The sequence below is a fragment of the Pseudomyrmex gracilis genome, unplaced genomic scaffold (assembly GCF_002006095.1).
Source record: "Pseudomyrmex gracilis isolate BER0280 unplaced genomic scaffold, ASM200609v1 scaffold_479, whole genome shotgun sequence".
Taxonomy (NCBI): domain Eukaryota; kingdom Metazoa; phylum Arthropoda; class Insecta; order Hymenoptera; family Formicidae; genus Pseudomyrmex; species Pseudomyrmex gracilis.
Window position 1 is genome coordinate 34,564 of NW_018021063.1, and position 26,980 is coordinate 61,543.

The 26,980-nt window shown below is 33.9% G+C and overlaps 2 protein-coding genes across 7 annotated transcripts in view; one reads left to right on the forward strand and one right to left on the reverse strand.

Moving 5' to 3' along the window:
* Positions 1-17,279, reverse strand: part of LOC109860841 — a 44,675-nt gene extending 27,396 nt beyond the window's left edge. Inside the window, exons 1-14 of one of the 3 annotated variants that reach the window (XM_020440210.1) lie at positions 16,908-17,279; positions 13,113-13,217; positions 12,614-12,858; positions 12,213-12,506; positions 11,684-11,893; positions 11,233-11,580; positions 3,564-3,955; positions 3,208-3,475; positions 2,881-3,143; positions 2,550-2,760; positions 2,216-2,463; positions 1,949-2,141; positions 1,717-1,871; positions 1,168-1,473 (exon numbers count right to left, since the gene is read on the reverse strand). In XM_020440210.1, the coding sequence (XP_020295799.1) occupies positions 1,168-1,473; positions 1,717-1,871; positions 1,949-2,141; positions 2,216-2,463; positions 2,550-2,760; positions 2,881-3,143; positions 3,208-3,475; positions 3,564-3,955; positions 11,233-11,580; positions 11,684-11,893; positions 12,213-12,506; positions 12,614-12,858; positions 13,113-13,216 (3,237 nt within the window). In that variant the 5' untranslated portion in view covers position 13,217; positions 16,908-17,279. Of the gene's footprint in view, positions 1-1,167; positions 1,474-1,716; positions 1,872-1,948; positions 2,142-2,215; positions 2,464-2,549; positions 2,761-2,880; positions 3,144-3,207; positions 3,476-3,563; positions 3,956-11,232; positions 11,581-11,683; positions 11,894-12,212; positions 12,507-12,613; positions 12,859-13,112; positions 13,218-15,281; positions 15,634-16,907 lie in introns of those variants that run through there. The other 2 variants (XM_020440212.1, XM_020440211.1) reach the window with 2 other exon arrangements.
* On the forward strand, positions 17,221-26,837 carry LOC109860842 (sterol O-acyltransferase 1). 4 transcript variants are annotated; one of them, XM_020440217.1, is made up of 9 exons: positions 17,221-17,298; positions 21,464-21,534; positions 21,764-21,900; positions 22,004-22,171; positions 22,706-22,857; positions 23,109-23,248; positions 23,317-23,480; positions 23,576-23,855; positions 26,305-26,837. In XM_020440217.1, exons 2-9 carry the CDS (start codon positions 21,466-21,468, stop codon positions 26,749-26,751), a joined length of 1,557 nt encoding a protein of 518 aa, XP_020295806.1. In that variant the 5' UTR covers positions 17,221-17,298; positions 21,464-21,465; the 3' UTR covers positions 26,752-26,837. The 4 variants fall into 4 exon arrangements, with proteins under 4 accessions (XP_020295806.1, XP_020295802.1, XP_020295804.1 ...); XM_020440213.1 differs by lacking the exon at positions 17,221-17,298 and adding an exon at positions 19,795-20,485; XM_020440215.1 differs by lacking the exon at positions 17,221-17,298 and adding an exon at positions 19,795-20,270.
* The last annotated feature ends 143 nt before the right edge of the window (positions 26,838-26,980 follow it).

Consider the following 26,980-nt stretch of genomic DNA (forward strand, 5'->3'; position numbering starts at 1 on the left):
ATGTCATATTTGTGCAATATTTTCACAAATGTGCCTATTAGGGTATATATATATATGAAAATATATAAATGTCTATATATTCACTAAGAAGTGACTATAATAATAAGTATATGTAAACAAAAAATTTGTTCGCGTTGTAAAAATGTACTTTAAATTATATTTAATAAGAATAAGAAAAATATTTTTTTCCATTGTTGCAGGTACACTTCAATATTTTTAATAAAATAATAAATGAAATGTGCCGGATAGTATGAGAATAAGAAGATAAACATAATTACATTTTGTTACTAAGGAACAAGTGGTCTCGCGGATTGAAAGCAGCGGCTACGAACGTGGGGGTCTTGAGTTCAGATCCCACCATTACCTTTAGGATTTTTTCCGTCCCCGGTATCTTTTATCAAGTTAATCAATTGAACGGCGAACTGAATCAGGCTTCTACAGATTAATTTAAATAAAATCTCGAATTAATTCCCGTCTTACAAGTCGATGTGCCATTAAATATATATATTTATCCGTTTTCGACATATTGCATTTTTGCTGAATTTTATGACTCGGCACGTGTTGTTGGCAACTTGTTGTCATGTTGCTCCTTATGTTAGTGATAAACTGTTTACAGCAAATACATGGCAAGTTGTCGGCAACACATATTGACTACGATTGATGTCAAACCAAAACAAAATGCCTGACTCACCTTGTTCTAAGTTTGCTGAAAACTCAAACTCTTTGTTTTTGGCAACATGACAGCAAAAACACAGACAGGTGGCTATCAAGGTAAATTACGGTTTAATCTTTAGACCGCCGGCATGATGCCGTATAGCATCGCTATTGGGACGCTAATATTAAACCGTATTTTAGAGAAGAGTTCTCTTTCATCTGACTTGATTTGTGAGAGAAAATATTTAGAAAATCTAAATATGTTGTTAAATGGTGTAGTTTAGCTTTTGAATTTGCCGTAATCTAGAATACAAAATTTATTTATACATGATTTTTTCCCCGCCGGCCTGGCGCCGAGCCAGATGAAACTTAGGGCACTCCACGCAATGTAATAAACTCAATTTATATACAAATATCGCAGAACAAATACCATGTTTTTAGTGAAAACAATGTTGGCGGTCTAAAAGTTAATGTTTCAATAAAAAACAAGAAAACAATCCACGCTGAACAAACCTTCTTAGTCTTTTTTGTTTGGACTTCTCTGGTGCCCCATGAGACAACGTTAAGATTGATGATGGAATACAGTATGAGAAGCAAGTACATTGACGGAATGGACAACAAATATATAATGCCGGGCACAATACACCAGAATTCTTGCGGATGTAGGCAGGCTGCTATAAAGAATGAACTTGACAGCGATATGAGAAAGATCGCCGAAGGCGAACCAATGCCGTCCTCGCCAAGCTGCAAAGCTGTACCTACGATCACCGCCATCATGATCATCGCGTACCCCGTCGATAGAATCTGGGCGCATAAGAGCTGAAAATCGTTCACTCCTTATTGTTTAAATAGTATCATCTCGGTCTTTAAAAAAAGAAATTGTCCTTTATCTATGTTCTTTATCTATTTTTCCTTTATCTATTTTTTAAGAATTCAGTTAAATACAAATTATAAGCAAATAAAATTATAAGCAAATAAAAGACGAATACAATGAAAAACAGATATGCATATAAATACATTTAAATGTGAACGCAACGAACAAAGCCGTACAATACTACTTACCTGTACGTTCGCTTTGCACGTGAAACAAACGATCATAAAAAGTAATATAGGTATTATATTGTAATAAAAACTGGTCCAGTTATCGATCTTGAAAGCTGCCACAAAGGCACCTACCAACATAAGAAAAATTGTGCCAGGTCCCAGAATCGTACCACCTGTTTTACAATTACAAAAATATTTCTGTTGAAATATTTTTAATTAAATGTGTAGTTCAATTGTAGCGAGTACTTGCCCATAAGCAGGATCTGATACGAAATGTAAGGTAGTGAGATATTGTCGTTAATCTTAATTGTGCGTTTTGCATCCATTAACAGATCCATAATGTTCGCGATGGTAGAAGGCACCCAGCGACGTCGTTGATTGTAGAACTCGTTGAATCCTTCTGGTGCATGTGTGTACGCGTCGCTTGCAGCTGAATATTCCACCTAACATATATAAACAATGAAGATTAACATAAGAGTATGAATATTTTCATCTTAATTAAGATTGACGCGCGTACTCTGTATCCTCGTTGTAGCAACAATGTGCATAACCAACGATCCTCGCCCTGATCGTATTGCACGTAGTGTCTCGCTTCGTCCGATTTTGTCGTGTACTTTTTCATCACGTTGTCGTCCATCAAAGCTTTGCCTCGGAAAAGAGAGAAGCATCCGGGACTGCAAAGTACGCAGCCGATCATATGCTCGGTAGCTTTTTGCAGCCAATGACCGATTGCATACTCAAATTGTTGATACCACACCATTGGTCCTATACAGTTATTATTTTGATAAAATTGTTTTATCACTATATGTACAAATAATTGTTTTCTAGTTTACTTGACATTCCAGACTTACCAGAACCAACTGGATGAATACGACCGCAAGCAGCACCCAGATTCTTATTTTTTTTCATTAAATCCACGAGAAGCTTTACTGCTGCCGGTTGGAAATCAATATCACCATCGAGCGTTAACAGGTATGTATTCTCGGCGATAACTTCTTTACGGTCGACGCTGATTGGTAATTCCATTAGCCGATGTCCAAGCAAGTAATACATGTACATTACCTAAAAAAATTCAAGAAGAATATTTTTTTATACAAAAGAGAAGACAAAAAAAGAAAGGAGAATTGTATCTTCTTTTTGTAAAAAAAATTAATTATACAATTGAAAATAAAGTGAAGTCACCTGACTCCATCGCTTTCTGTGTCGAATCTTGCTTTTATCTTTTAAATGCGCGATCATCTTTGTTTTTCCAGGCAGAGTCCAAACCAATCGTCCACCGTACGGCGTCGGCAGCTTCTTCGGCGCTCTGACGTGCATTCTCGTTTGATGTACGTCTGACGCGGCCTCGTCTAATGTACCGACCAATAGTTTCACAAACCTGTTTACCTGCGATTCGTTCTCGTCATGGTCGGACAATTCGAACGCGTCGTCGAAGAATATGTGAGCTGAAATGTTCTACTTGTACAAACAAGCAATAGATTTATCAAGTTGATTGTGTCTCTCACTTACTTTCGAATTCGTAATAATCGGGATCGACGACCTTGAGGTACTTCTGAGCGACACGTCGTGCGCACTGGTCCTCATCCAAGCGTAAAATACTCTTCAAAAACTCCATCATCTCTTCCTTGTTCTCGTGCCACATAGTAGCACAAGCGTAGATCCTGGTTACGTGGTCGCTGCTCTTCACTGCAGACGGAGGTGTAGTTGAGCCATCAGTGTGTTCGTAGATTGTCTCGTAATCGCCGTCACCTTTCTCTTTTTCTATTTCCGCTAGATCCTGTCAAAGAGTCGATCACAAATTTAATTTAAGAATTTGTAATAAAGACTTAGAAGAGAAACATTCGAATGAAACTGAAAACACGTACTTCAACTTTTACTTCCGGTTGATCGTCTCTCCTTCTGTTCAGTCCCATCGACTGGTCAATCAGTAGTGAATCGTACATTGGTACCACAAAAAGTTTCTCCGTGGCCGCGAGACGCTCACATTTGGGTGTCCAGATGTGCAAGGTAATCCAGGTCTGCGATAACAGCCACAATAGCCATACCCAAGCGTACTGCTTCGATATAAAGTCGTTGAGAAAATTTGGTAACGGCGATTCGTAAAACAAATAAGGAGGAATGGTGCCGTGGAAGAAGCACGGATCATTGTTACGGAGACCGCAGGCAGCAATCAGCAGTGAGATCAACACCGGTATCGTGAGATTCACCGGAAACGCGTAGCTGAAGCCTTGTATCAAAATCTTGCACGCGAACTTACCTAAATTATTTTGAAGTAATGAGGCGTCAACTCAGGCTCTTTCTCAAAATCCAAAATCAATATTTAAACTCAACGGCTATATAGAGCCAGTGCAGGTTGTTGTGCAATAAATAAATGTACTCGGATATGTTTCAAAACGTTTTGACTATATTTAAAGTCCTTATCCCAATTGAATCTTAATAGAAATTAAACGCTACACATGATGTAATTGAATAAAATGCGATATAAAATTAATCGTCATACATCAACAATAAATATATACAATTAGTTAATTGAGTATCCCTAATAGGCACATTTGTGAAAATATTGCACAAAAATGGCATCATAAATGGCGACGATTTTGCAATAATTGCACTAAGATGATACGCCATAACGCAATAATTTTGTCGAAATAAAAGTTTGTAAATAATTTGATATTTGATGCTTTCGCGGTGTGTAGAGTATTACCATACAAAGATGTTTTTTTTGGGTTTGAACCGCGTTAGTGTCATTTTTATACCGACGTTTCGTGAACATTACAGCTCACTTCATCAGGGTTTGAAGAGCAGCCTGATACTGTATGCTCTTCAAACCCTGATGAAGTGAGCTGTAATGTTCACGAAACGTCGGTATAAAAATGACACTAACGCGGTTCAAACCCGAAAAAACATCTTTGTTTGTAAATAATATTTGTCAAAAATTGCGAAAAAGTCGTTATGCATTTCCACAGTATATACCTCCAATAGGCAAATTGTAAAAATATTGCACAAATATGACATCATGAGTGACGACGATTTCTTGCATTTCTTCATATGCAATCATATTTCTACATATTTTAAACATCACATAGCTGAATTTCTTTTCTCAATTATTGGACAATTTCTTTGTGAAATTAATTTTGCAAATATACTGCTAAGATGATTCGCCATATCGTTATTCTTTTGCCGAAATAGTATTTGGAAAGTAATTTTGCAAACAACTACAAATATTTCAGAAAAGATCAATGTTTTTACATCTATCTCCTAAAATATGTCTGTATAATTGCAAATTACAATTTTAGTGCAAGATTTCGTCACATAATTTTGTAAATGGTTTCCTATCAGGGATCTAATACAAGTCATGCTTGCACGAACGTTTTGAAACATCCGAGTACATTTATTTATTGCACAACAACCTACACTGGCTTTATATAGCCGTTGAATTTAAATATTGATTTTAGATCTAAATTATTTTATAAAGATATGTTTATTTCTTTTTTTTTCTTGCAAAGTCTTAATGTTTGTTTAACATTTTTGTGATTGTAGACATTTACAAATTGTAGAAATTAAAACATTTTACATTCATAATTCCTCGCTAATGTTCGCAAGCTCAATTCAACGACGTGAAGACTATCGAGGAAGATATAGTTTCGAGAATTGCCGGCTATTATCTCTGATTCTAGAAATCAGGCTCTCGCGAACTTTCCCTGTTCTCAGTTTTTTTCAGTAACTTCGTGGTCAGTCGAATCTGATCTGCCTAAGCAATGTCGTATTGTCCATTGGAGCGAGTCTCTGTTTAGTTTACGTGTACATACGCAAAGTGAAATGCCTGGTTCAAGAAAAGGTACTATAGTGAAGGAAAGATTAGAAATTGTTAAACAATTACAAAACGGCGTTAGTGTAAATGCTTTAGCCAACGAGTATCCGGGAAAAAATGGGTTAGATCTACTTAAATTTAACGAGATAAAAAATTGGAAAAATAGATCTAATTAGATCCAAATTAAATCTAAATAGATATAAAGTAGATCTAAATAAATACAAGTAGATGTATGTAAGTTTACACTTTTATATATTATTAAATCTACTTTAGATCTACTCAGATATACTGTATTAAAACTACTCAAATTTACTTAGATTTAAGCAGATCTGAACAGATCTGAAGTGATCTAATATAATAGATCCGAGTAGATCAAAAGTAGATCTAATAATAAATAAAACTGTAAATTGACATAGATTTACTTATATCTATTTAGATTTACTTTATATTTATTTAGATCTACTTTATATCCGTTTAGATTTAATTTACATTTAATTAGATCTACTTTTCCATTTTTTTATTTCGTTAGATTTAAATTAGATCTAATCCAGTTTTTCTCGGGTATGGCTTAAGCAAAAGAAGCATCCGAAAATATCGCACAAATGCACATTCAACAACTTGCGAAGAGTGGAAATTCAAAAGAAATGAAAAGAAGTCGTATGTTTCCTGTTGAAAAGATTAACATTTGTTTAAAACATTAGAGTTATATCAGAAATTTGGAATTCCAGCAAAATTCGCTGCGAGCCATGGTTGGTTATGGCGATTTAAAAAAAGGTACAGAGTATTTATTTGGTTCATATTCATGGTAAGTAAGCTGACGCCGATAAAATCGCTGCAGAGCAGTTCATTGAAGAACTGACAAAAAAAATAGAATAAGAAAATATAGATGCAAATACTATATATAACATGGATGAATCGGGCTTTTTTATTATAAAAAACCTTTCAGAAAACATTGGCTTACACACCTTAAAAACGAATGGAAAAAAGCAAAGAGAAAAAGAACCGTGTGAGTATAGGATTTTTGTGCAAATTCCACAGGCATTCATAAATTGCCTTTACTATATTTATACATAAATATGTTTGTCCACAAGCATTAAAACATATTAAGAATAATTTACCTGTCGTATAAAAGTCAAAAGAACGCGTGGATAGATGAAGAAATTTTTAATAATTGGTATATAAATCATTTCCAACCGACCGTCAGGCAATTACAAAATAATGGCAAAATTCTCCTCTTAATTGACAATTTTAAAGGCCAAAATGTTTGTGACAGAGAAAGCAAACACTTCGAAGTAATGTTTCTTTGTTTCTACGCTGTCCAGTAGGTGATGTCCTCTATACAAGAATAGATCCAGCAAACAATTTCTGACTGCGCAGATCTTGGCAACAGAAACTGTGTGCAGAAACGCTACAATACGGAAACATCCTTTGGTGCTGCCAAAACTGTTAGCACAAAAAACGCAACAACTCTGTTGACAAACACATGAGAGTATTGCGGCCACAATGATTCTATATATGTTAGTGAAATTGACAACAAATAGATGGTCGATAGCAAGCAGATTTGCTTTTAGCAGTACTGCGACCAAACAGTCCGCAAAACCGTACGAGCATCTGTTTATGACAAAACGGTGACCGCAGTCGAGTCGATCTGTTGAACGCAATGGTGACAGAGTGTCAGCAAACGCCAAGCAGATCTGTTCGTGCATACGTGCGGACTGTTTGCACGCAAGACTACTAAACTGTTTGTTGACATCAGATAACAAAATGCAATCATCTGCGATCGTATCTGTCGCCTGTGTTGATAACAGATTATTAACAAACATTGAACAGTTAGATCTTGCTTATGCGGGTAATAACTGTTAACTTATGCCGGAACCGGTAAAATTCAACTGTAAGATTTTAATACTTCTGTTTATACGCATTCAGCAATACAGCAATCATAAATATAATGTATTATTCTCGTATTTATTGAGTAATATGAAACAATGGGTGCTTTCCAGCTACGTACAGTCAATACTGTATACCTCAATGTTCACTAGTGTGAATGAGATCACTCATATGCTCTTTTTCACGTTAATAGACAGTAGGTTATACATTGAACTTTAATTTTCTCGGAAATTTGACGTGGTAGGTCCATTTCGCCGCCAAATTCGTTTTCAGTGACTAAAAATCCATTAAAGAACATTTTTTTTATCAAATATCAGCATATATTAACAAACAATTTGTTTGCGTGGTAAAAATGTACTTTAAATTATTGGGTTGGTGGAAAAATTCTGCGAATTTTTAGTATAAAATTTAAACACAAAATCGACATTTATAAAAATTAATTTAGTCCACAATGTGTTGACCGTCTTGATCTACAACTTGTTGCTAACGTTTCGATAGGGCCTTGATGCCGCTCTCCTAAAATCCTTGGGACTTGTGGACGAAAAAATCAACGAGGTGATTTTGGATGGCCTCCATTGAGTCGAATTGATGACCGTCTACATTGTGTTGCAGCGAGCGAAACAAGTGATAATCAGACGGTGCAAGGTTCGGCGAATATGGTGGGTGCTGCATCATTTCCCAACCAAAGCTCTGCAATTTTTTTTTCATGATCAAAGAAGTACGTAGTCGAGCGTTGTCATGATGGAAAATCACACCTTTTCTATTCGACAATTCTGGCCGCTTCTCTTGCACTACCTTGCGCAATTTGTCGAGCTGAGCGCAGTATTTCTTCGAATCTATTGTTTGGCCCTGTGGGAGCAGCTCGAACTACAGCACTCTTTTATAGTCTCACCAAATACATAGCATTACTTTCTGTGAATGCAAATTAGGTTTTGCCACCGTTTGTGAAGACTCGCCCGGACCGCACTACGACTTCCGCCGCTTAATGTTGTTGTAAACAACCTATTTCTCGTCTCCAATGATGATCCGTTTCAGAAATGGGTCTAGAGAGTTTTGTTTCAAGAGAGATTCACACACTAAAATCCGATCCATGATGTTCTTTTCGCTCAGTTCGTGCGGCACCCATACATCAAGCTTTTTCACCATGCCAAGCTTTTTTAATCGATCCATAACGGTTGTATGATGAATGCTGAAGCGCTTCGCAATCTCTCGAGTCGTTAAGTGTCGATCACTCTTCACTGTAGCCAAGAGTTGGTCGTCGTCAACAGAATTTGGCCGTCCAGAGCGTGGTGCATCTTGGAGGTTAAATTCTCCGGAACGGAAGCGAGCAAACTATCTTTCGCATGTGTCTAAGGCCGAGGCACCATACATAACGCATATTTCGCGCTTAGCGTCCGTCGCTTTATATCTTTTACGGAATAAAAACAGCAAAATATGGCAAAAATGCAATTTTTGATCTTTCATTTTAGTTGTATGCCGTACACGCAAAACACGTCCGACCAAAACAAACACTTCTGCCAAATGTCAAGCGTAGTGTGACTTGTCAAAATATGTGCGGCAGACTGACATTTGAACGACACGCGATAATTATTTTCTGACACTAGTGTCATCTATTAAAAGGTCCGCAGAACTTTTCCACCGACCCAATATATTTAATAATAATAAGAAAAATATTTTTATTTATTGTTGCAGGTACATTGCATTGCAACAGTTTTAGTAAAATAATAATTTAAATAAATAATAAATGAAATGTAGGATAGCTTGAGAATAAGTAGATACAAATAATTATGTTAGTAAAAAACACAAGTGGTCTCACGGACTTAGTGCAGGGGCTGCGAATATGGAGGTCTCGAGTTCAAATCCCGCTATCACATTAGGATTTTTTCGGGTTCGGTCTCTTTCAATGGAGTTTTTATCGGTTGATCAGCGAGCTGAATCAGGCTTCCAGAAGTTAATTCGAGTAAAATCTCGAATTAATTCCCCTTCGACAAAGCAATATATCACTGATTTTCTTTTTTTTTTTTTTAGTAATTCCACTTGGATTCTAGGCGACAGATCTGATCTGCGTTTGGTAACAATCTGTCGGCGCTTCTAACGACAGATTTAGTCTGTATTTGCTACTGTTTTGTTGATAATTCTGGCAACATAGATATGATGTGTATTTGGCGCGATTTTGGCGCCAACAAACGATCACCAAATTTGTTCTAGGTTTGGTGCGTCACTTTGGCCTTGCTTTGCTAGTGGCAGACTTGTTATGATTTTGGTCTCATTTTGACATCTCACGTTTGACAGATATGATCGCCGAACCATATCCTAATAAAGACACAAATGGATATAGATTTGGTCTGCAAATTTCGCCAACGTTGGCGACAAAACCGCGACATCTCGCAACCAAATTGTTTGCTGGGGACGTATATCTCTTTTCTTGTCTCTCGTTCGGTTCGCCCGTCTGATGGTGGAGAGGATATGTATACGCGACTGCTTGTATGCGTATATCCTTCCTACTATCATATGTGCTTCATTAGAAGATTTAACTATTCTCGTAAACTAAACAATAAAATCATATTCTAAAAGTTCCATTATATTCTTTTATATCATCCGTTTCTCGGTCTAGTGCCTACACATTTAAACAATGCCTAAAAATTGTTTAAAAATAGAAAAATACGATCAAGTGATAGTAAGAAAGTATAACTTTTTGGTCCTTTTCAGTGGTCAAAGTGTCACTCCGAGATGTGTTTTTTTACGTTCTTTACTTTCGTAAAAGCGTTTTTATTTAATACAGTAAATAATGAAATTAGTTAGATCTACTAAAATGACATTTTGTTGACAAAACAGGACGGTTCAGCATCTTTTTAATATGACTTCCATTCTGCAACCGATGGATCAGGGAGTAATGGCGAAATGCAAAGAATCTTTTCGATACAACTTACTTCGAAGAGCAAGTAATGAATATTATATCTAACATGTTTTTTTACATGTTCTTCTCATTGAGCTGATTACAATCATCTTCCTATTGTTTTATCAATCTACTACTTTAATTTTATAGTTCAATGTTCCGAGGAGAATCCAGGAGTTTTATTTCAACTAGTCTACGACATTAAAGATTGTATTGATTTAATCCACGATGCTTGAGAATTAGTATCACAGACAAATATTTACAAAGCGTGGCAAAAACTCCTCAAACGGCAGAATACAGAAATAAAAGTAGAAGCAGAAGTAATAGAAGAACAAATTGAAAATTATTCTTTCAACGAAGTGGATAATTAGATTTCTCATTGCAAAGAAGCAAAAACTGAATTCATTCGTGAAAACAATGAAGAAACGGAAGAAGCAACATTATGACGACATTGCGAAATAGCAGAAGATGAATTAGAAGACTTATTTGATAAAATTAAGTCTATATATATATATAAGCTGAAATACAGCCAGAATTTATTCAGTTACATGCTAAATTTTTAATAGATTATTATTATGAAAAATAATGTTATGTAACTTTTACATATTTATGTGTAAGGAAACTCATTCAAATGTGATTTTGTTTGGTATTATTTTTATTAGAGAAAAACCTCGGCAATACGATTAAAATTAATCCCCTATAATTATAAAGTAAAAAATATAAAACTTTTATTTTTATTGCTTTAGTGACTTATTTGTAGTTATATACGTTATTATTGATCACAAGTTATAAATAACGCGGACGAGTTATAGATGACGCTTTGTCAAAGCATTTTCAAGAAGTGGTAGGGATAACTTTGCGAGTAATACCGAGGAAAAATTTGCGAATATTAGCGAGGAACTGTAATTTAATTTAGTGAAAAAAATTTTAATTTACTCACCGAAAACATATGCAAAGTATGCGCCGAAGATCTGTAGCAGAAGAACGTAAACGGGCGTGGCGGCATCGGCGTTCACGGTCTCGATGATGTCGCCCATAATGATATCCGAAAGATCGGGTAAAGTGCCGCCAAAAGCCGATGACTTGATGGACGTAACGGTGATTTTGTGATCCCCGAAGGCGCTGCTTATCATAATAAAGAAATGCCCAACGTTCTCATCTTTGACATACAATATTAGTAGCGTACTGATGAAAAATAATGCGATCTTCCAGATCGATATCAGCATGTAAGTGAAGTATCGCGTCAGCCGCATTTCCTTTTTTATTCTGCCGAGTGATCTGATTAAATCTGTAGAAGAGAAAATTACAAAAGAAAATTATAGGAAGAAACAGAAAAAGAAATATGTTTAAATATTATATAGAAGAATTATAAAAATTATATAGAATCTTACTGATTCGGCTTTGCGTGGAAACGTAATTTTCCCACCAGCCACAGGATACGAGAATTAACGCGACAGGAATTAGCCATAAGGAATGCCTTGAATTGTCCAACAGAGGCCAGAGAACAAAGCTAGTTGCTTGAGCAGCTAGGGCGAAGATGTCGATGAGAACGAGGATAAACCTTCGGGATTCTCCTTTATTTTTTGTACGAGAAAGTAGGCCTACAACGGTATCAATTTTATTTCTCCTGTATTCTCGTGTAATTATTACTTTCGTGATTATATGCTCGATAACGCAGAACCGTAAAAAAATTGAACGCGAAAGTCGAGCGATCGCACTCGAAAGCTGACCGCGAAGTGGTGTTGTGATCTAGAATATGCGCGAACTATTAGAGTGAATAAAGTTATATCAACAGTTTATATAATGTACTATAACTTTTATTTTAGTGTTTTTATAAAAATGTATCAATTCTTTTTTTATTCTGTATGTTTTAATATTATTTTTTTAACTGTCAAGATTTTAAATAAAGCTCAAGAATACCTAATAATCCGGGAACGAAGCATACGCAGTTGGTTAACATCGCGCCTTTGACGACGTCCAAGTCTGGTAGCACCACTAGAAACATCAGTGCCAGGCCTACTACGTGAAACGTCTCCATGATAAAAACTACAAGAAAGTGAGCCAATTGTGGCTTTTTCCAAGACTTGAAGATGCACATGCGGATGCTGCGTACCAAAGTGCCAAATTCTGGTACCGCGTACGCAATTATAATACACCACAGCCACGCGATTCTCTCTTCTTCGGGCAGTGTCACTACATAGAGATTTTCTCGATCTGCAGGATATTGCGATCGAAAATTATCAAAGATGGAAACATGAAAACACTGACGTATAATAAACTTTTTTACCTTTAAGTGATTACTTAATTTGTATAATCTTTACCTAGATCCTTGTTGCAAAACAGCATTTTTCTACCCTGACGAAGCTGCGATGTCATAAAGAGAATCGTCCCTTTGGCAACTACGCCGCTTCCTAGAACTATAACAAAGACGAGCAAGTAGACCACAACCTTGGTTACTTGCACCATCCTTTCCAAACATTTCTGGTTTGCCATGGAGCCCGAATCGATTTTTGGTGGTGGATTCCGAAACACGTCCCATCCCTTTGTTTCGACGATCGTACGTTGGCTGCATCAAATAACATCAAAAATGTCATTGATTGAGCGTTCAACGTAACATTCTTTTGAATTTGATAGAAATTCTAATTGTTTAATTTAGAAAGGTTTTATTTTTTATACTAATTTTAATTTTTTCTAGAAAAATAGTATAATTTTGCAAGATAATGACTTGTTAATCAAACATCTTAATATTTATATTATTGCTTTGACGTGTTTTATTCCCGAAAAAAAAAATTATTTTTACCGATGTTGAAATCGTTATACCTTCCGACATAATCCTGAGTCAAAGGAATGCTTTCACCGTCTGAAAAATCGTCCGGACCAGATCCACCAGGTATTACACCATTTTGATGATTATTTTTCGCCATTCTGTAATTTTTTTATTTGCTGTAAACGTTTCTTTCTCGATTTTAAAAATAAAAGTATAATAGAAGTTTTATTTTACTGTTTTAATCACATCGAGGTTTCCGTTTATTTTCTTATTATATTCTTATTTATATTTATATTTTTCTTTATTACATTACATTTTGTTGCGGGCCTTATTTTATCTCATAGTTTTTATGTCATATTAATTTTGCATTAAATAATATATACCAGCATTAAATAATATATATTTAGATGAACCTCATATATTTTGGTATATACGCCAATACGATAACCTAAAGGAATTTAATACGTTGCAAACGTACTGCAGTTTCATCATCATTCGCTTAATTATCAACATCTAGCACACGTGATTTTCTCTATCATGGTGGCTTCTCGTGCGTATCTTTGTTTGCCGAGCTGAGATCCAGGGTTTCTGGTTCCTGAATTCTCGGCTGAGAGTGAAAGGGAAACAAAACATATAGACGTAGCGGATAACGTAGCAAGGACGTCCACTACAACTTCGCTGTTCCGCGGTCGTTGCCGCCCTCACGATATTCGTATTCTGTGTTCCCTTTCGACTCCCTCCACACTTCTCTACACTCATGTCATATTAAAATTACCAATGTCGGCGCCGCTAGTTTCTTCGTACGTATTTTTTATTTTTCATGTTTTTTCGCCTTTCTTTCCCTGCTTTTTTCATATTCGCGCTTTTTTTCGTCTGCGTTCTTCTTCGATAAGAAAATGCGTCATTACACTACGCGTCACGAAATGCATTTCGTGGAAGGATTCGCAAAACGAGAAATTCGTTAAGTAGAAAATACACAAGTTTAAAAGATGTTTTAAATAATCGATTTATATAAGTGGATAAAATATTGAGTTTTTTACTTGTACAAATTAAAAAATATATTTTTCTATTTCTACAACAAAATGTAATATTTTTCCAGTTGCGATGTTAATTTTTGCCGACTTCTTTTAGAATTCTTTATATCGATACCATCAGGAAGTTGTGTACTGTTACCAACACCAATCTGGAATAGTAAATTTCTGGAACGATGCGCGCGTTTAGTAGCAAACTTAGATTACTTGCAAGAAAAATCGCGGTCACAATTGAGAGTAATCAAGAACAACGTTCTTTTAAAAATTTACTAAAGTAACGTTAAAAAGATATAGCTTATTTAGAATAATAATAAATCTTTTAAAAACAACAACGAGTTATTAAACAATGAAATATTCACTTTACTAGAAAGGGAAACAATGTTTTATCAGAATTAATAAAAAAACCGACAAGGCACGGAAAAAAATGTTTGCTAGAATAGCAACAAGAATAGTTACTATATGGCTAGCAAGAAAAATATGCTAAGAGCCTATTAAATTTGTTACTTTATTTTAACCAAGCATTTTATTAGTAAAACAAAAAGTTTTTAAATAGACTTAACAAAATTTTTTTTGCTAGTCGTAACAGGTAAACTTAACTAATAGCAAAACTTTTGTTTTCCGTGAGAACTTATTTATCTTTTTTGCGTATAGGATGTGCAAAGACTCCAGTTAGAGAAGGTTTCTTTCGCAAGTGCTAATATGATTTATATACGCGCAGAAAGAAAGCAGAATTCTCGGAGGAACGCGAGGTCACAAAGAAAGAAATAGCCTTGCCACGAAGAACATATTTTGAGTAGAGTTTTAACAAGTGGATGGACAATAAAAAAGAGAGAAGCACTGTGCGTGAGTCAGCCAAATACTGTTCATTATCATCAATTGTATAGATCGACGTTTTTCTCGTTACATTTCTCGAGTTTGCTGTTTATTTCGCTGAAGTAATTTAAACTATGTAAATTGTTGTACTTGAAGAGTGTTTTTTTCCCCATGTACAACAATTTACATAGTTTAAATTAGTTACGGCATTTTCACTTAAACTCACAAAAAAAGTCCACGCTGCTTTTTGTTAATAATGATATAATTTAGCAAATGCAATGATTTATTTTTCCAAAAAAATAATATACACATATATATTTAATGTATGGTCACAATTACCTGTATAATTAATTTGAAATTCATAAGAAAAGTTTTTACCTTGTTGGTTTTATTAACGCTGGAAGGATTTTTCAAAAATGTCCGAGGCACAATTGTATACATTATTTCTCATATGTAATCAAGACGTAAAATCTCACGAAACGCGATAGTATATTATACTCTATTTCTTGATATACTTATTTTTTTCTACTTTTCGTATAATTCAATAAGAATATGTGCAACACACACACACTTATTTCTGGAGATGATTCTTATGGCCCATCACAATTCGCAAAATGTAATTCGTTCCGTGTCTCACTCCGTCTCTTTTGAGAACAATAACAAAGAAAAACCTTTACGACGACTTTTTCTAAACGACTTATCGATCACAATAATATTTTTCGTAGCTAACCGATATTATCTTGTGAAGCATCATCGCATACAATTCATACATTTGTGCGCGCGATAATAATCGATAGTATATCTATCTAACGCGATAGGCGATGGGAAAAAATATGTAAAAACCTTATCATGAGTAAATTTTTTGTAACATCGATTTCTGCGCGATTCACTATTAGTGGCAAATTAAAACAGATCAATCGCAAATAATCGTTTTTGACGTCACAGATAAGCAGTTCTTTTCGCGCCGTGACTTTTGCTGAAAGATATTTGAACAATAATGCTTTCTATTGTAAGAAATATAACGAGATCTAATGTGAATAAAATCGATAAATCTTGCAATTGTGCGCAATCGTGCGGGTTCATGATAGTGAAAGCAACGGGCGCAAGGTCACGTCGTCATGTGCATAAATATTTAATTATTACACCTCCTCAACTAGGATCCATCGTTATCGCGGAGATTCGCATGCTGCTTATACATTATGTATTAGGAGCTAATTATAAAAATATTTTAACGTGGAATATTTATCTCTTTCTCGTTACATGTTTTCTATACTGTCTCTCATATTTTACTATATTTTTTCATTTTATAATGCTAATGTTTATTAGATTAAGTATTAAATAAGATCTTAAAAAACTCGTTGCATTTTCCCTAGTGAAATTATAAGATTTCAAAAATGTAACTTATATACGAGAATTTTTCGTGATTTGCAATCGTACGCCTAGTTTTCGCGTAATAACATATAAAAGGAAGGAGCCATGTAACAAAACTACTTTCATTTCTGCTCGCAGCGATTAATAAGTAGGAAGTTAACCCAGTAAAGCTAGAAGCATAAAAACTTTCAGATAACCACATTACATATTTTATTTCCTGCATTTGTTAAAATAATTTATTTAATAGAATTAGAGAATATCAACTTTGTTATGTACCATTTACAAATTTCTGAATTTGTAAGGAATTCTGAAAGATTTAATGTTTAATTTATTAGAAAACTGTACTTATATAGACAATTTTTAAACTTTATAATTTATTGCTAAAACACTTTATAGTTTCCAAAAAAATTAATATACTATAAATATATATTTTATTTCGCGAATATTTTATATCAAAAAATAATAAAGATACTTGAAATAATCATTCTCCTCGTCAAAACAACTTTTAACAAGTAATCAGAAGTTAAATGACATTGAAGCACCAATAAATAGGAAAACAATTTTATGCTCGTTAATCGCTATAAATGCCTCAATATATATAAATATTAAAAGATATAAAAAAACTGTAATTACCTGACGCAGATAATTTGATTCTCGTTAAATTCTTATCCTTGATATTTTCGCGATGCGGACGACCATAGTCAACGAATGACACGCGACGGAGAAATCGAAGACTCGCGTCCGCGCTTCCTGAATCTCCACTTCAAGATGACGTTAATGTTTTTGCACGCACCTTCTTTTTCCTCACACAATCGTATCTTCGATTTTCACAGAATAACATAAAACCGTAAATCGCGGAAGTTATCTTGCAGATAAAGAAATATATTGTGTACGATGACAATGACAACGACGACAAAAACGGTGATAGTAATACAGCAGTGAGATCGCAAGATTAGTCAGGTGAAAGCGGAGTCGAGGTGAACGTCAGTCTCGAACGGCGACTGTCATGGCATCACTTCTCAAGGTACCGAAGGCAGTTCTCGAGGAGGACCTCTCCCCGCCGTTTGATCGGCCAAGTACTTTCACAAGCAAGAGCATAAAGCAAAAAAGCCCCAGCGCGAGGTTAGAGCGAGGAACTTCAACAAAGCAAAGGGCAAAAGCTTAGCAAACTACTGCTTCCATCTTTTGTTTAAAAATGTTTTTGTTAAAAAATTTTAAATCTTAATGTCACCGTGTGTGATTTTTTTGCCGAGGCAAGTCGGCAAAATTATATGTCAGAGTTTACCGTACGTACTGTATTGATCGGAATGTGGATAGAATGTTGCCTGTCAATAGGCAATCCTATTCATTTGTCAGCCTGATAGCTAATGGGTTGTCTATCTTCTAGGCGCGACTAACATATACATACATACATACACACGCGCGCGCGCGCGCGAGCAAACATGTCTGTGCATTTATTTCTCATTATTTATCACGTTGTTACGATATTATAGCATACAGTGATAAATTGCAAAATAATAATAATTGTGTCAATATTGTTGACTGCAAAACTGACTGCTGAGTTTCTGTAAACGTACTAATTATTTTTTCAAATACACTCTCAAAAAAATAAGCCACCAAACTTTAGAACAATTTTTTAACATTTTTCAATAGCTGATAACTCAGCAAAAAATCATTGCAGTAAGATGAAAGAGAGCTCAAAGTAAAGCTTGAACATTTCTCTTTACAACCAAAAAATTTGTAAAAACATTTTGAAAATATGGATTTGTTAGGAACTAAATAAGCTTCAAAACTCACACAATGTTGTCAGGCAGCCCGTTCTCTTGACCAATGCAACAGTTAAAAAATAATTTTTTCTTTCCGCTTTTCAAAGTCTATCTTCAACATCTGTCATTTTGTAAAATATTTTTTGTAACTCAAGTTTAGTTTTTTAGTTGTAAAGAAAAATGTTTAAGCTTTACTTTAAACCCTCTTTCATTTCAACACGATGATTTTTTGCTGAGTTATCAGCTATTGAAAAATGTTACAAAGTTGTACTAAAGTTTGGTGACTCATTTTTTTTGCAGGTGAGTGTATTATGATAAACATGACTTAAGAGAATGCTGAATTGACAAAGAAAGTCCGCCACAAATGCCACTTAGCAGCTACGCTGTCGGGTAGCTGGCGCCATCTCTCGGGACCGTTGAATAAAAACAAGGATAGATGACATGATAGAGACAAGGATAGACATAGATATCTTTCCGGCGGTTCTGCTAAACCTGCATTAATCTTATCGTCACATTTTCTCTTTTTACAAACTTCAAAATTTATTTCTAAAACGATCAAAATATTCGTTTATGTCGGATAGAATGGCTCGGATAAGTTGTGTTATGATTCGTACTGCCACTTTTGTATACGAAGTGAAAATGTTGTCTACGTGATAATAATCCATAAACTTTTTTTCGCTTTTCTTGTTGATTTGTCCGGGCCATATTTTAGTATATTCTCTTTTATTCTGGAGAAGCGTTTTCCATTCCGATCAATGGATGCAGAGTAAGTTGTGCAATAAAAGACGCCGGTAAAACAGGAAGGTTATGGAAAGAAGTAACAATATTGCGCGTTCTTGTTACTTGATACTGCGTTTGATTTGATAAAGTGTATTTTATCACGTGTTGCACAATATTTATGACAAAATTACCGATAAATTTGTTTGAGATGTCTTCATTTATGTTGTACAGCAAATAAATACGATATATTTAATATGGAATATCGACTTTGCGCAAGATATTATCAGTAAGAATTAGATCAAATAGACAAGTGTTAGTCGGACTAAAAAGATAAAAGATAAAGGTAGAACATTGGAACATAAGCAGATTATAATATCGCAACTAACGCAATCACTTGAATAAAATACAAATTTTCTTTAAAAATAATTTAAAGTCCGATCTAGCAGAGTATTTTGCTTCTTATCTTAAAAGCATATAGCTTAAGTTCTTAATGAAAAAAATAACTGACAAAAGATAAAGCTTAAAGTAGACAGTCCAAATATGATAAAACAATAATGCTTATTATATATTTATATCTCAACTGTTTGTTTCTTCTGGCTTATCACAAATATGTGAATGTGTCGCGTACTTATGTATTCATAGATGTTTGGCCTCAGTGTAAAGAGAATTACGAGTTTAAGCAAGTTACAAAAATTATAACTGGCTTATCCACGAAGTAATTGTTACAAGCTGTCAAACACATATTCTATTTCTATTGCATATGTGTGCGCGAAAACATATATTCTATTATTTGCAGAAACAGAGCTGTTTTAAACGCTCCAAGTAGAAGAAGTTGCAAGACGGAGAAATATTTTGTAACAGAAAATCTCAAAACATAAAATGTTTGAATATAAACGGAAATAGAAAAATAGAGTAAAATCTGTTAAACTTCTAGAGGAGCATAGTTATAGTTAAGTTATCAAGATGAATTAGATATCAGAAGTGATAAGCATAGAAGGTAAAAAGTAATTAAGTAAAAAATCTCGTCTACATAAATTTTAAATCTTGAACGCAGGTCACAGGTCTCACGGAATTAATTGTATCGAAATCCAATTAGTCAATTCTTAAAAATCTGCGTTTACAACGACGGTCTACGACTTATGTAGATTTAAAAGAAACACACGTATATATGCGTGTAGTGTCACGATCGCAGCAAAGAATTATCAGCTGATAAGTACACATGTCCCTCGTGCTTATACCAGTGCGTACGTACCGAGCACTGGCAGCTTGATAAATGTGATCGAGACGTTTAGATATTATGCGTGCAAACAGAGTACAGTACCAGTATCCGTATCGTAGCCACGACGAACGAATCGCAGTAGCCGACGATCAGTTTACGATTTATTGATGTGTTAACTCACAATCACACATTGTTGCAAAGATTTATCAGTGATCGTTCTGAAATTAAAAATTAACAACAAAGTCCAGGTTGCGCCGAGAGAATCTCGTTTGTTTTTAAATTGTGAAGCAAGTTAGTGAAAAACTCACAAATTCTTGAATAAGCAATTATCGTTTATATAACATTTTCTCAAAAGAGAGAGAGAATCGTCGCAGAATTTGTTTAAACATTTTGTCTGATCATGTCGCTCGCTTCCGAAACCTTAGACAATAATGGATCATCCAAGAATTCTTCAAAATCCTCTTCAAATTCTAATTATCATTCTGTCTCAAACGAATTCCACACAGGTATGACACGAATTATTTGTTCGAGTATCGTAGACGTAGGCAAATCTGATATTTATTAACAATCACTATTTGTAACGATTAAATTCTATTCTTAGATTAATTATCATTATATTTATATAAAATGATTTATAAAAAATAATAAATACTTTTGATAAATATTTAGTTTTATCTTAAACTTTACTCCCAACTCCCCAATGAGGGATTAAAATTTATTTTAAATCTAAAGATAATTTTTAATCTTTGTAAATGTTGCTCAAAAAGAGCTGTGCGTATTTCATTGTTCTACACAAATACACGAAATAAACTTCATGTAGTTTCCTTTTTTGTTTACTATTAAAATATTTGTTGAATTCCAATCTTGTTTATTCATTACTGCCAATTGATCTGTTAAGACGGAGAATCTTTATAACTCGTAAGATAACACTCAAGAATCCAAATAATTATATATTAATGTAAACATATACATGTATATATGTATATATATACATATATATATATATATATATATATATTTATATATATAGTATATATCTGTGTGTACATCATTCGGCGTTCTGGACCGCAGCATCTAATTTCTCTTAGAAATTTCGAGATAATATACCTGCTTTTATAGAATCGTCTCTTGAAGAAAAACAAAGAAAGCTTTAAAGCAGTAAAATATGTTATTTTTCGTCGAAACTTATTTACCAATTTTCGAATATCTGACCTTCTCGAATCGCTTCGTGAATTACACAAATCTTTCTCAGATCTTTATGGCTGCATTCCAATATTCACTGCCAGTACTGGAAATCTAAAGCACATGTGACGTGCAGTATAGATTTTTAATACTGGCAGTAAATATCGGAACGCAGCCTTTGTTAAAGGTTTTTCTTTTTCTGCCTGTGTATCACAGTTTCGTTAATTTTATTTACATTTGATATATCGGCGTACTGAAATCGGGCACGATAATGATAACTGCTTCTGTACTTCTCTTTTCAGTGATGAACGGAAATGTTTCCACAGATACTTTACGTGAGGAAACTACCAATGGAGTTAATAAAAAACTAGAGGTATAATCGAACAACCGACCTCGGACTCACTCGTGATCCGACTTAATAAAAAATAATTTTGATGAATAACGATTAAGTCGTATCGCGGGCTAAAATTATTTGTTCCAATTTCTCTAAATTATCTTTATTCCTACAAAAATCGATAAAAAAACAAAACAAAAATATCTTTCTTGAGAAATATCTTTTTTCTTTTTGATCGAATTTAATCTATCATTTCTATATGATGCAGGAAATAAAAAAAAATATGCTGGAACTTAACAAGAACATGGAAAACCTACTAAACGAAATATCAAAGAAAAAGAATGAAATGTCCTTGAGCACGATGAAAGAGCTGCTATACAACGTGGAAAAGTATCGCGACAAAAAGTGAGAAATTCTTGATATAAAATAAAAACAAAAAGACGTAACAAAAAACTGGTTTAAAGAGAGAGACAAGTTCTGTCCTTTAACTTTGTACTTTTTCTTGCAGACAAGGCAAAGACGGCGTTCTGCCGGACAAGGAGTTCCAGGAGAGAAACTCGCTGCTCACCGAACTCTTTGAGATCACGCACATTCGTACGATTTACAATTTATTTATGGTATCCTTCATATATTTGGCTCTTATAACCGTCGTGAACGATTTCCAGGAAACAGGATGGTAAGCGTGTATGACCAAAAGTATCCCTTCTCGTAATTTCTATAATTTAAATAAATGTACTCTTCTTAATTTAATTGTAAATTATACAACGTTGTATATGTATGAGAATTGTAGTTTTAATAATTGCAACTACTGCTTATCTGAGATGAGCAAAGAGTTTATCAGAGTTTAAATAACTAAATAAAACGCGACACAATCGCTATATTATTCTGGAAAAATACTTAAAACGAGATAAATCAAAGGCTCGTAGCATTTGTATAACATATTGAATTGCAATATCAGAAGCATGACACGACATTTCTTCTGTTACATTTGTATATCATTTTGTTTAAAGCCTAAATAATGCGGAATAATACTTCATGTGTCAAAAAATTTACTTTAATATAAACGCCATGTTAAGAATGCATATAAAAACTGATTGTTTTTGACATAACATGAAAAAATTTCATATATAACTTCTTATTTCTAACTTACTAAAAAATATATTTAATTAAACTTGAATCTTTTTGATAAGAAAAATCACAAATATTCTAGGTGGTATCTCTTTGGAACCAATACAATACTGAAAGCCTTTGACAAATTCCCGATCTGCTTTGGCATTTGGTGTGTTATGCAGATCTCGGCAGTCGGTGTCTACGTGGCTTTCAAGATTTGGTCAGTTTATCGTCTTCACCTCATGCCAAAATGTAATATCTCATAGATTAAATTTATTTAAATTATTTAAATTTAATAAATAGATTATTAATTTAATAAATAGATTAAATTTATTAAAATTATTTAAAGTTTTTAAAAGATGCAGTGTTATAAAAATTTTATTAAGTGAAATTCTAAATGTTCATTGAATAACACAGAATATTTTGAGTAAAACGACAAATAAATAATATTAACAAAGCATATTTACAAAAAAAATTAATGAAAAAAGTTCAAATTTTTCTAGCTCTTCCGGTAAAATTGTGGGATTACAGCTGGCTTACACTTTTTATAATCTATCAAGTTCTGTTTATCATTTTTCCGACCAAGATGATACTCAACGAGGATCTCCCCATAGCTTGCAGTGGAATTGTGCTCATGGAACAAGTACGGTGCTTTATACGCTATTTTCTTTTTCATTTGAAAAAAATTATAAATGGTATTTTCTTCTTCAGATACGCTTTATGATGAAAAATCACGCTTTTGTCAGGAGTTCGGTGCCCAGATTTCTATCGTACAAACCTCACACTGAAGTCTCACTGCCAATTTGCCCCGGATTCTCGCAATATTTGTACTTTTTGTTCGCGCCCACTATTATTTATCGCGACAAGTATCCCAGGTAATGAGATTTCTTGTACAATAATCTCTTAATGTTCAATTACAGTAGATAAATTATACTCAAATAAACGTTCGATGATTTCTCTGCAAATTTGGATTTAGGACAAAGCAAATCAAATGGATGGTGATAGTACGTAATTTTGTTGAAGTTATCCTTGTAATCTTTTATCTCGCCTTTATCACGGAGCGTTTCTTAGCGCCGGTTTTTTCCGTCTTTGGCACGCGAAGTCTGGATCGAGAGTGGATCGTAAAAAACGTTCTCGAAGCCAGTGTCCCTGGCATTATGTTTTTCATCTCCGGGAATTATCTTTTGTTACATGCGTGGTTGAACGCTTGGGCAGAACTGCTGCAGTTCGCCGATCGAAGGTTTTATATGGTAAGTTCATATATTGAGTTCAGAAAATTTAACCTTATATAATATACCCTAAAAGGCAACTTGTGAAAATATTGCACAAATGGCATCATGAATTGACAAAACATTTTGCAATGATTACACTAAGATAATTTGCAACAGTTTTGTCAGAATAAAATTTTGTACATAATATTTGTCAAAAATTAGAAAAGTTCAATTTAGAGTGTAAATATTTTATAGTATTTCAATTCTTTGATGCATAAAATTATCTAATTTAATATTTGTGACAATATAATACAACAAATCCATTTTGCAATATTTGCAATATTTTCGGATAAAATATTTATATTCTAATTAATAACTTAATTTAATTTTTGTTAATTAGTAATAGTGATGGAGAATTTCACTTTTCGTGATCTTTGGAACTCTGGTTGAGATGTGATCAAAAAACGTTAACTACTTATTTTAAAATACTCGACAAGCACACATTATCGAAAGCTCAATTTACATGCATCTCATAGAAACTGTTTTGATTCTTGATTTAAGATTTTGCTGCATTAATGTGCAATATTACTACACTATAATTTAAGAATCATTGTGCTTTTTTACAAGCATATAAATGCTTATAGTACATGAATTAATTTGATTTCTTCATGTGCAATTATATTTCTACCTGTTTTAGACATTACATAGCTGAAATTTTTTTTTCAATTACACTGTTCAACACATTTTTTGGAACCTGAATAAAGAAAGTGTTTTCTAATGGATTTTTAGTCGCTGAAGACAAATCCAGCGACGAAAATGGCCTACTTTTAGGTTTCCGAAAAAATTGAGGTTAAATGTGTAAAAATTGGCGTTTTTGGCTATGTTTACCATTTTTTGCGGCCAAACTAAATTGTTTGCTGCAATTGTACTTACACCACATTAAAATGCTATCTTTTATCTATAATATGAATTTATATATATTACGGTACGATTGTTTCATATACATACTTAACATATTATAAATCATTAAATTGGATATAGATATAATATTTTTTGTTAGACAAGAACATAGTCACGCACTTTGACATTCTAATTATCTCATAAAATTGTTTATTTCTTACTATTGTAATTCATAAAATTATATTTCATACATCTATAAATAGTACACGGAAAAAAAAAGATTTGTTAGAATAGCAAGAGATTAGTTACTACACGGCCAGCAAAAACACATTTGCTAAGTTTTTTAAGATTTTTGATTTGCTAACAAAACATTTCGGTGATGAAGCAAAATCTTTCATAGACTGAATCATTTTTCTTGCTGACTGTATAACAGCAAAACTTTTTTTTCGTGTAATAATCATTTTCAAGTTACTAATTTATTATGTGATAATTATGTACATAAAAAAAATCGTACTGTAAAGGGCCGTCTACAATGGGAGTAGGCAGTATAGAGTAAGAAGTAAGGTTCTTGGAGTTATTTCATTTTTGTCTATACAAGTAATTATTTCGCGTTTTTTGACACGACTCTTTTATTGGCTAACAGTAAGGCAGTAGGCAGTGCAAAATGGGAATTGCCCATTTCGTTATTCCCATCGTTTCTTCACCGAAAAATAATTTTCTCTCTACTCCTACAGCCTTACTACCTTCATTGTAGACTAGCCATAATAAATACAATATAAATTCATATTATAGATTTAAAAACTAGCACTTTAATATGGCGTAAGTAAAACTGCAAAAAAATGTAGTTTGACCGCAAAATAATGGTAAATATAGCCAAAACTGCCAGTTTTAGCACAATTAATCTTACTTTTCTCGGAAATCTGACGTAAGCCAATTTTGCCGTCGGATTCGTTTTCAACGACCAAAAATCCATCGAAAAACATTCTGTTTATTCCAAGTTCTTCAAAAACGGTTTATTTTTGTAAAACTGTGTTATTGAATTTCTTTCTAAATTTAATTTTGCAAATATATTGCTAAGATGATTCGCCATACCATTATTGTTTTGCCGAAATAGTATTTGAAAATTAATTTTGCAAACAGTTACAATATTTTATCAAAATACATCTCTATAATTGCAAATCACAATTTTCATGCAAGACTTTGTCACATAATTTCATAAATGTTTTCCTATCGGGGTATATAATTATATAATTACATATAATTTTATACATATACACACAGAAATTGTCGAAATCAATTAAATTGATTAGACCAGACATGTCCAAACATATCGCCTCCGAAGCCGAACCGATGGGCACAACCTTCCCCCTCCCCACTGCTGGACATGTCTGATATAGACTATATTATAGTAACATTTAAGTACTATAGTATAGTCTATATCAGCATGTCCAGCGGTGGAAAATTTCGCCAACCGCTTTGGCTCCGGAGCTGGACGTTTGGACATGTCTGGAGTAGACGCTTATAATCTATTAGATTAAAAACATTGCATAAATTATTCACTTATTATTTTGTTTTTATATTATTAAAGGATTGGTGGAACTGTACGTCCTATCGCAATTACTATCGTACGTGGAACGCGGTGGTGCATGACTGGTTGTATACGTACATCTACAAAGACATGTATGAGCACGTGACACCGCGCAACAAAACACTGGCTGCTTTTGCTGTGTTCTTCATCTCTGCAATTGTCCACGAATATATTCTCGCGTTTATGTTTCGATTCTTCTACCCAGTTATGTTTGTTATGTTTGGAGGTTTGGGCTACTCTTTGACTTTTGTCGGCAAAGTAACTGCTGCTGGTAACGTTTTCATGTGGTTGAGCTTCTGCCTTGGCAACGGCATCATGTTTAGTTTCTATGCAATGGAATACTACGCACGGATAAATTGCTTACCACGTCCCAGTTACTACTGGGATCTTTTTCTGCCACGAAGCTGGGACTGCCAACCACTTGCGAGCTTTCGTGCGAGTGGATAAATCTTTTCTAAGAATAATTTTGTAAAATTTATTTAGTGTACACACACGCGCGCGCACACACACACGCGCGCACACACATACACACATCTGTCTGTGCGTATTCGACAAAACAAAAATACATTTAAGCTCTAGCAGTATAACAATTATAATTATTGTATTATTTAATATATATCTATTGTATTATTTAATATATATCTATATGATATATATATACATATATATATATATA

What these genes read in the sequence shown, in the direction of transcription:
- LOC109860842 (XM_020440213.1), top strand. Translation starts at nt 20,380, where the DNA reads ATGTCGCTCGCTTCCGAAACCTTAGACAATAATGGATCATCCAAGAAT. An exon ending in CTCAAACGAATTCCACACAG is followed by an intron (nt 20,486 to 21,463) that starts GTATGACACGAA and finishes TTCTCTTTTCAG; the next exon opens with TGATGAACGGAAATGTTTCC. An exon ending in CCGATCGAAGGTTTTATATG is followed by an intron (nt 23,856 to 26,304) that starts GTAAGTTCATAT and finishes ATATTATTAAAG; the next exon opens with GATTGGTGGAACTGTACGTC.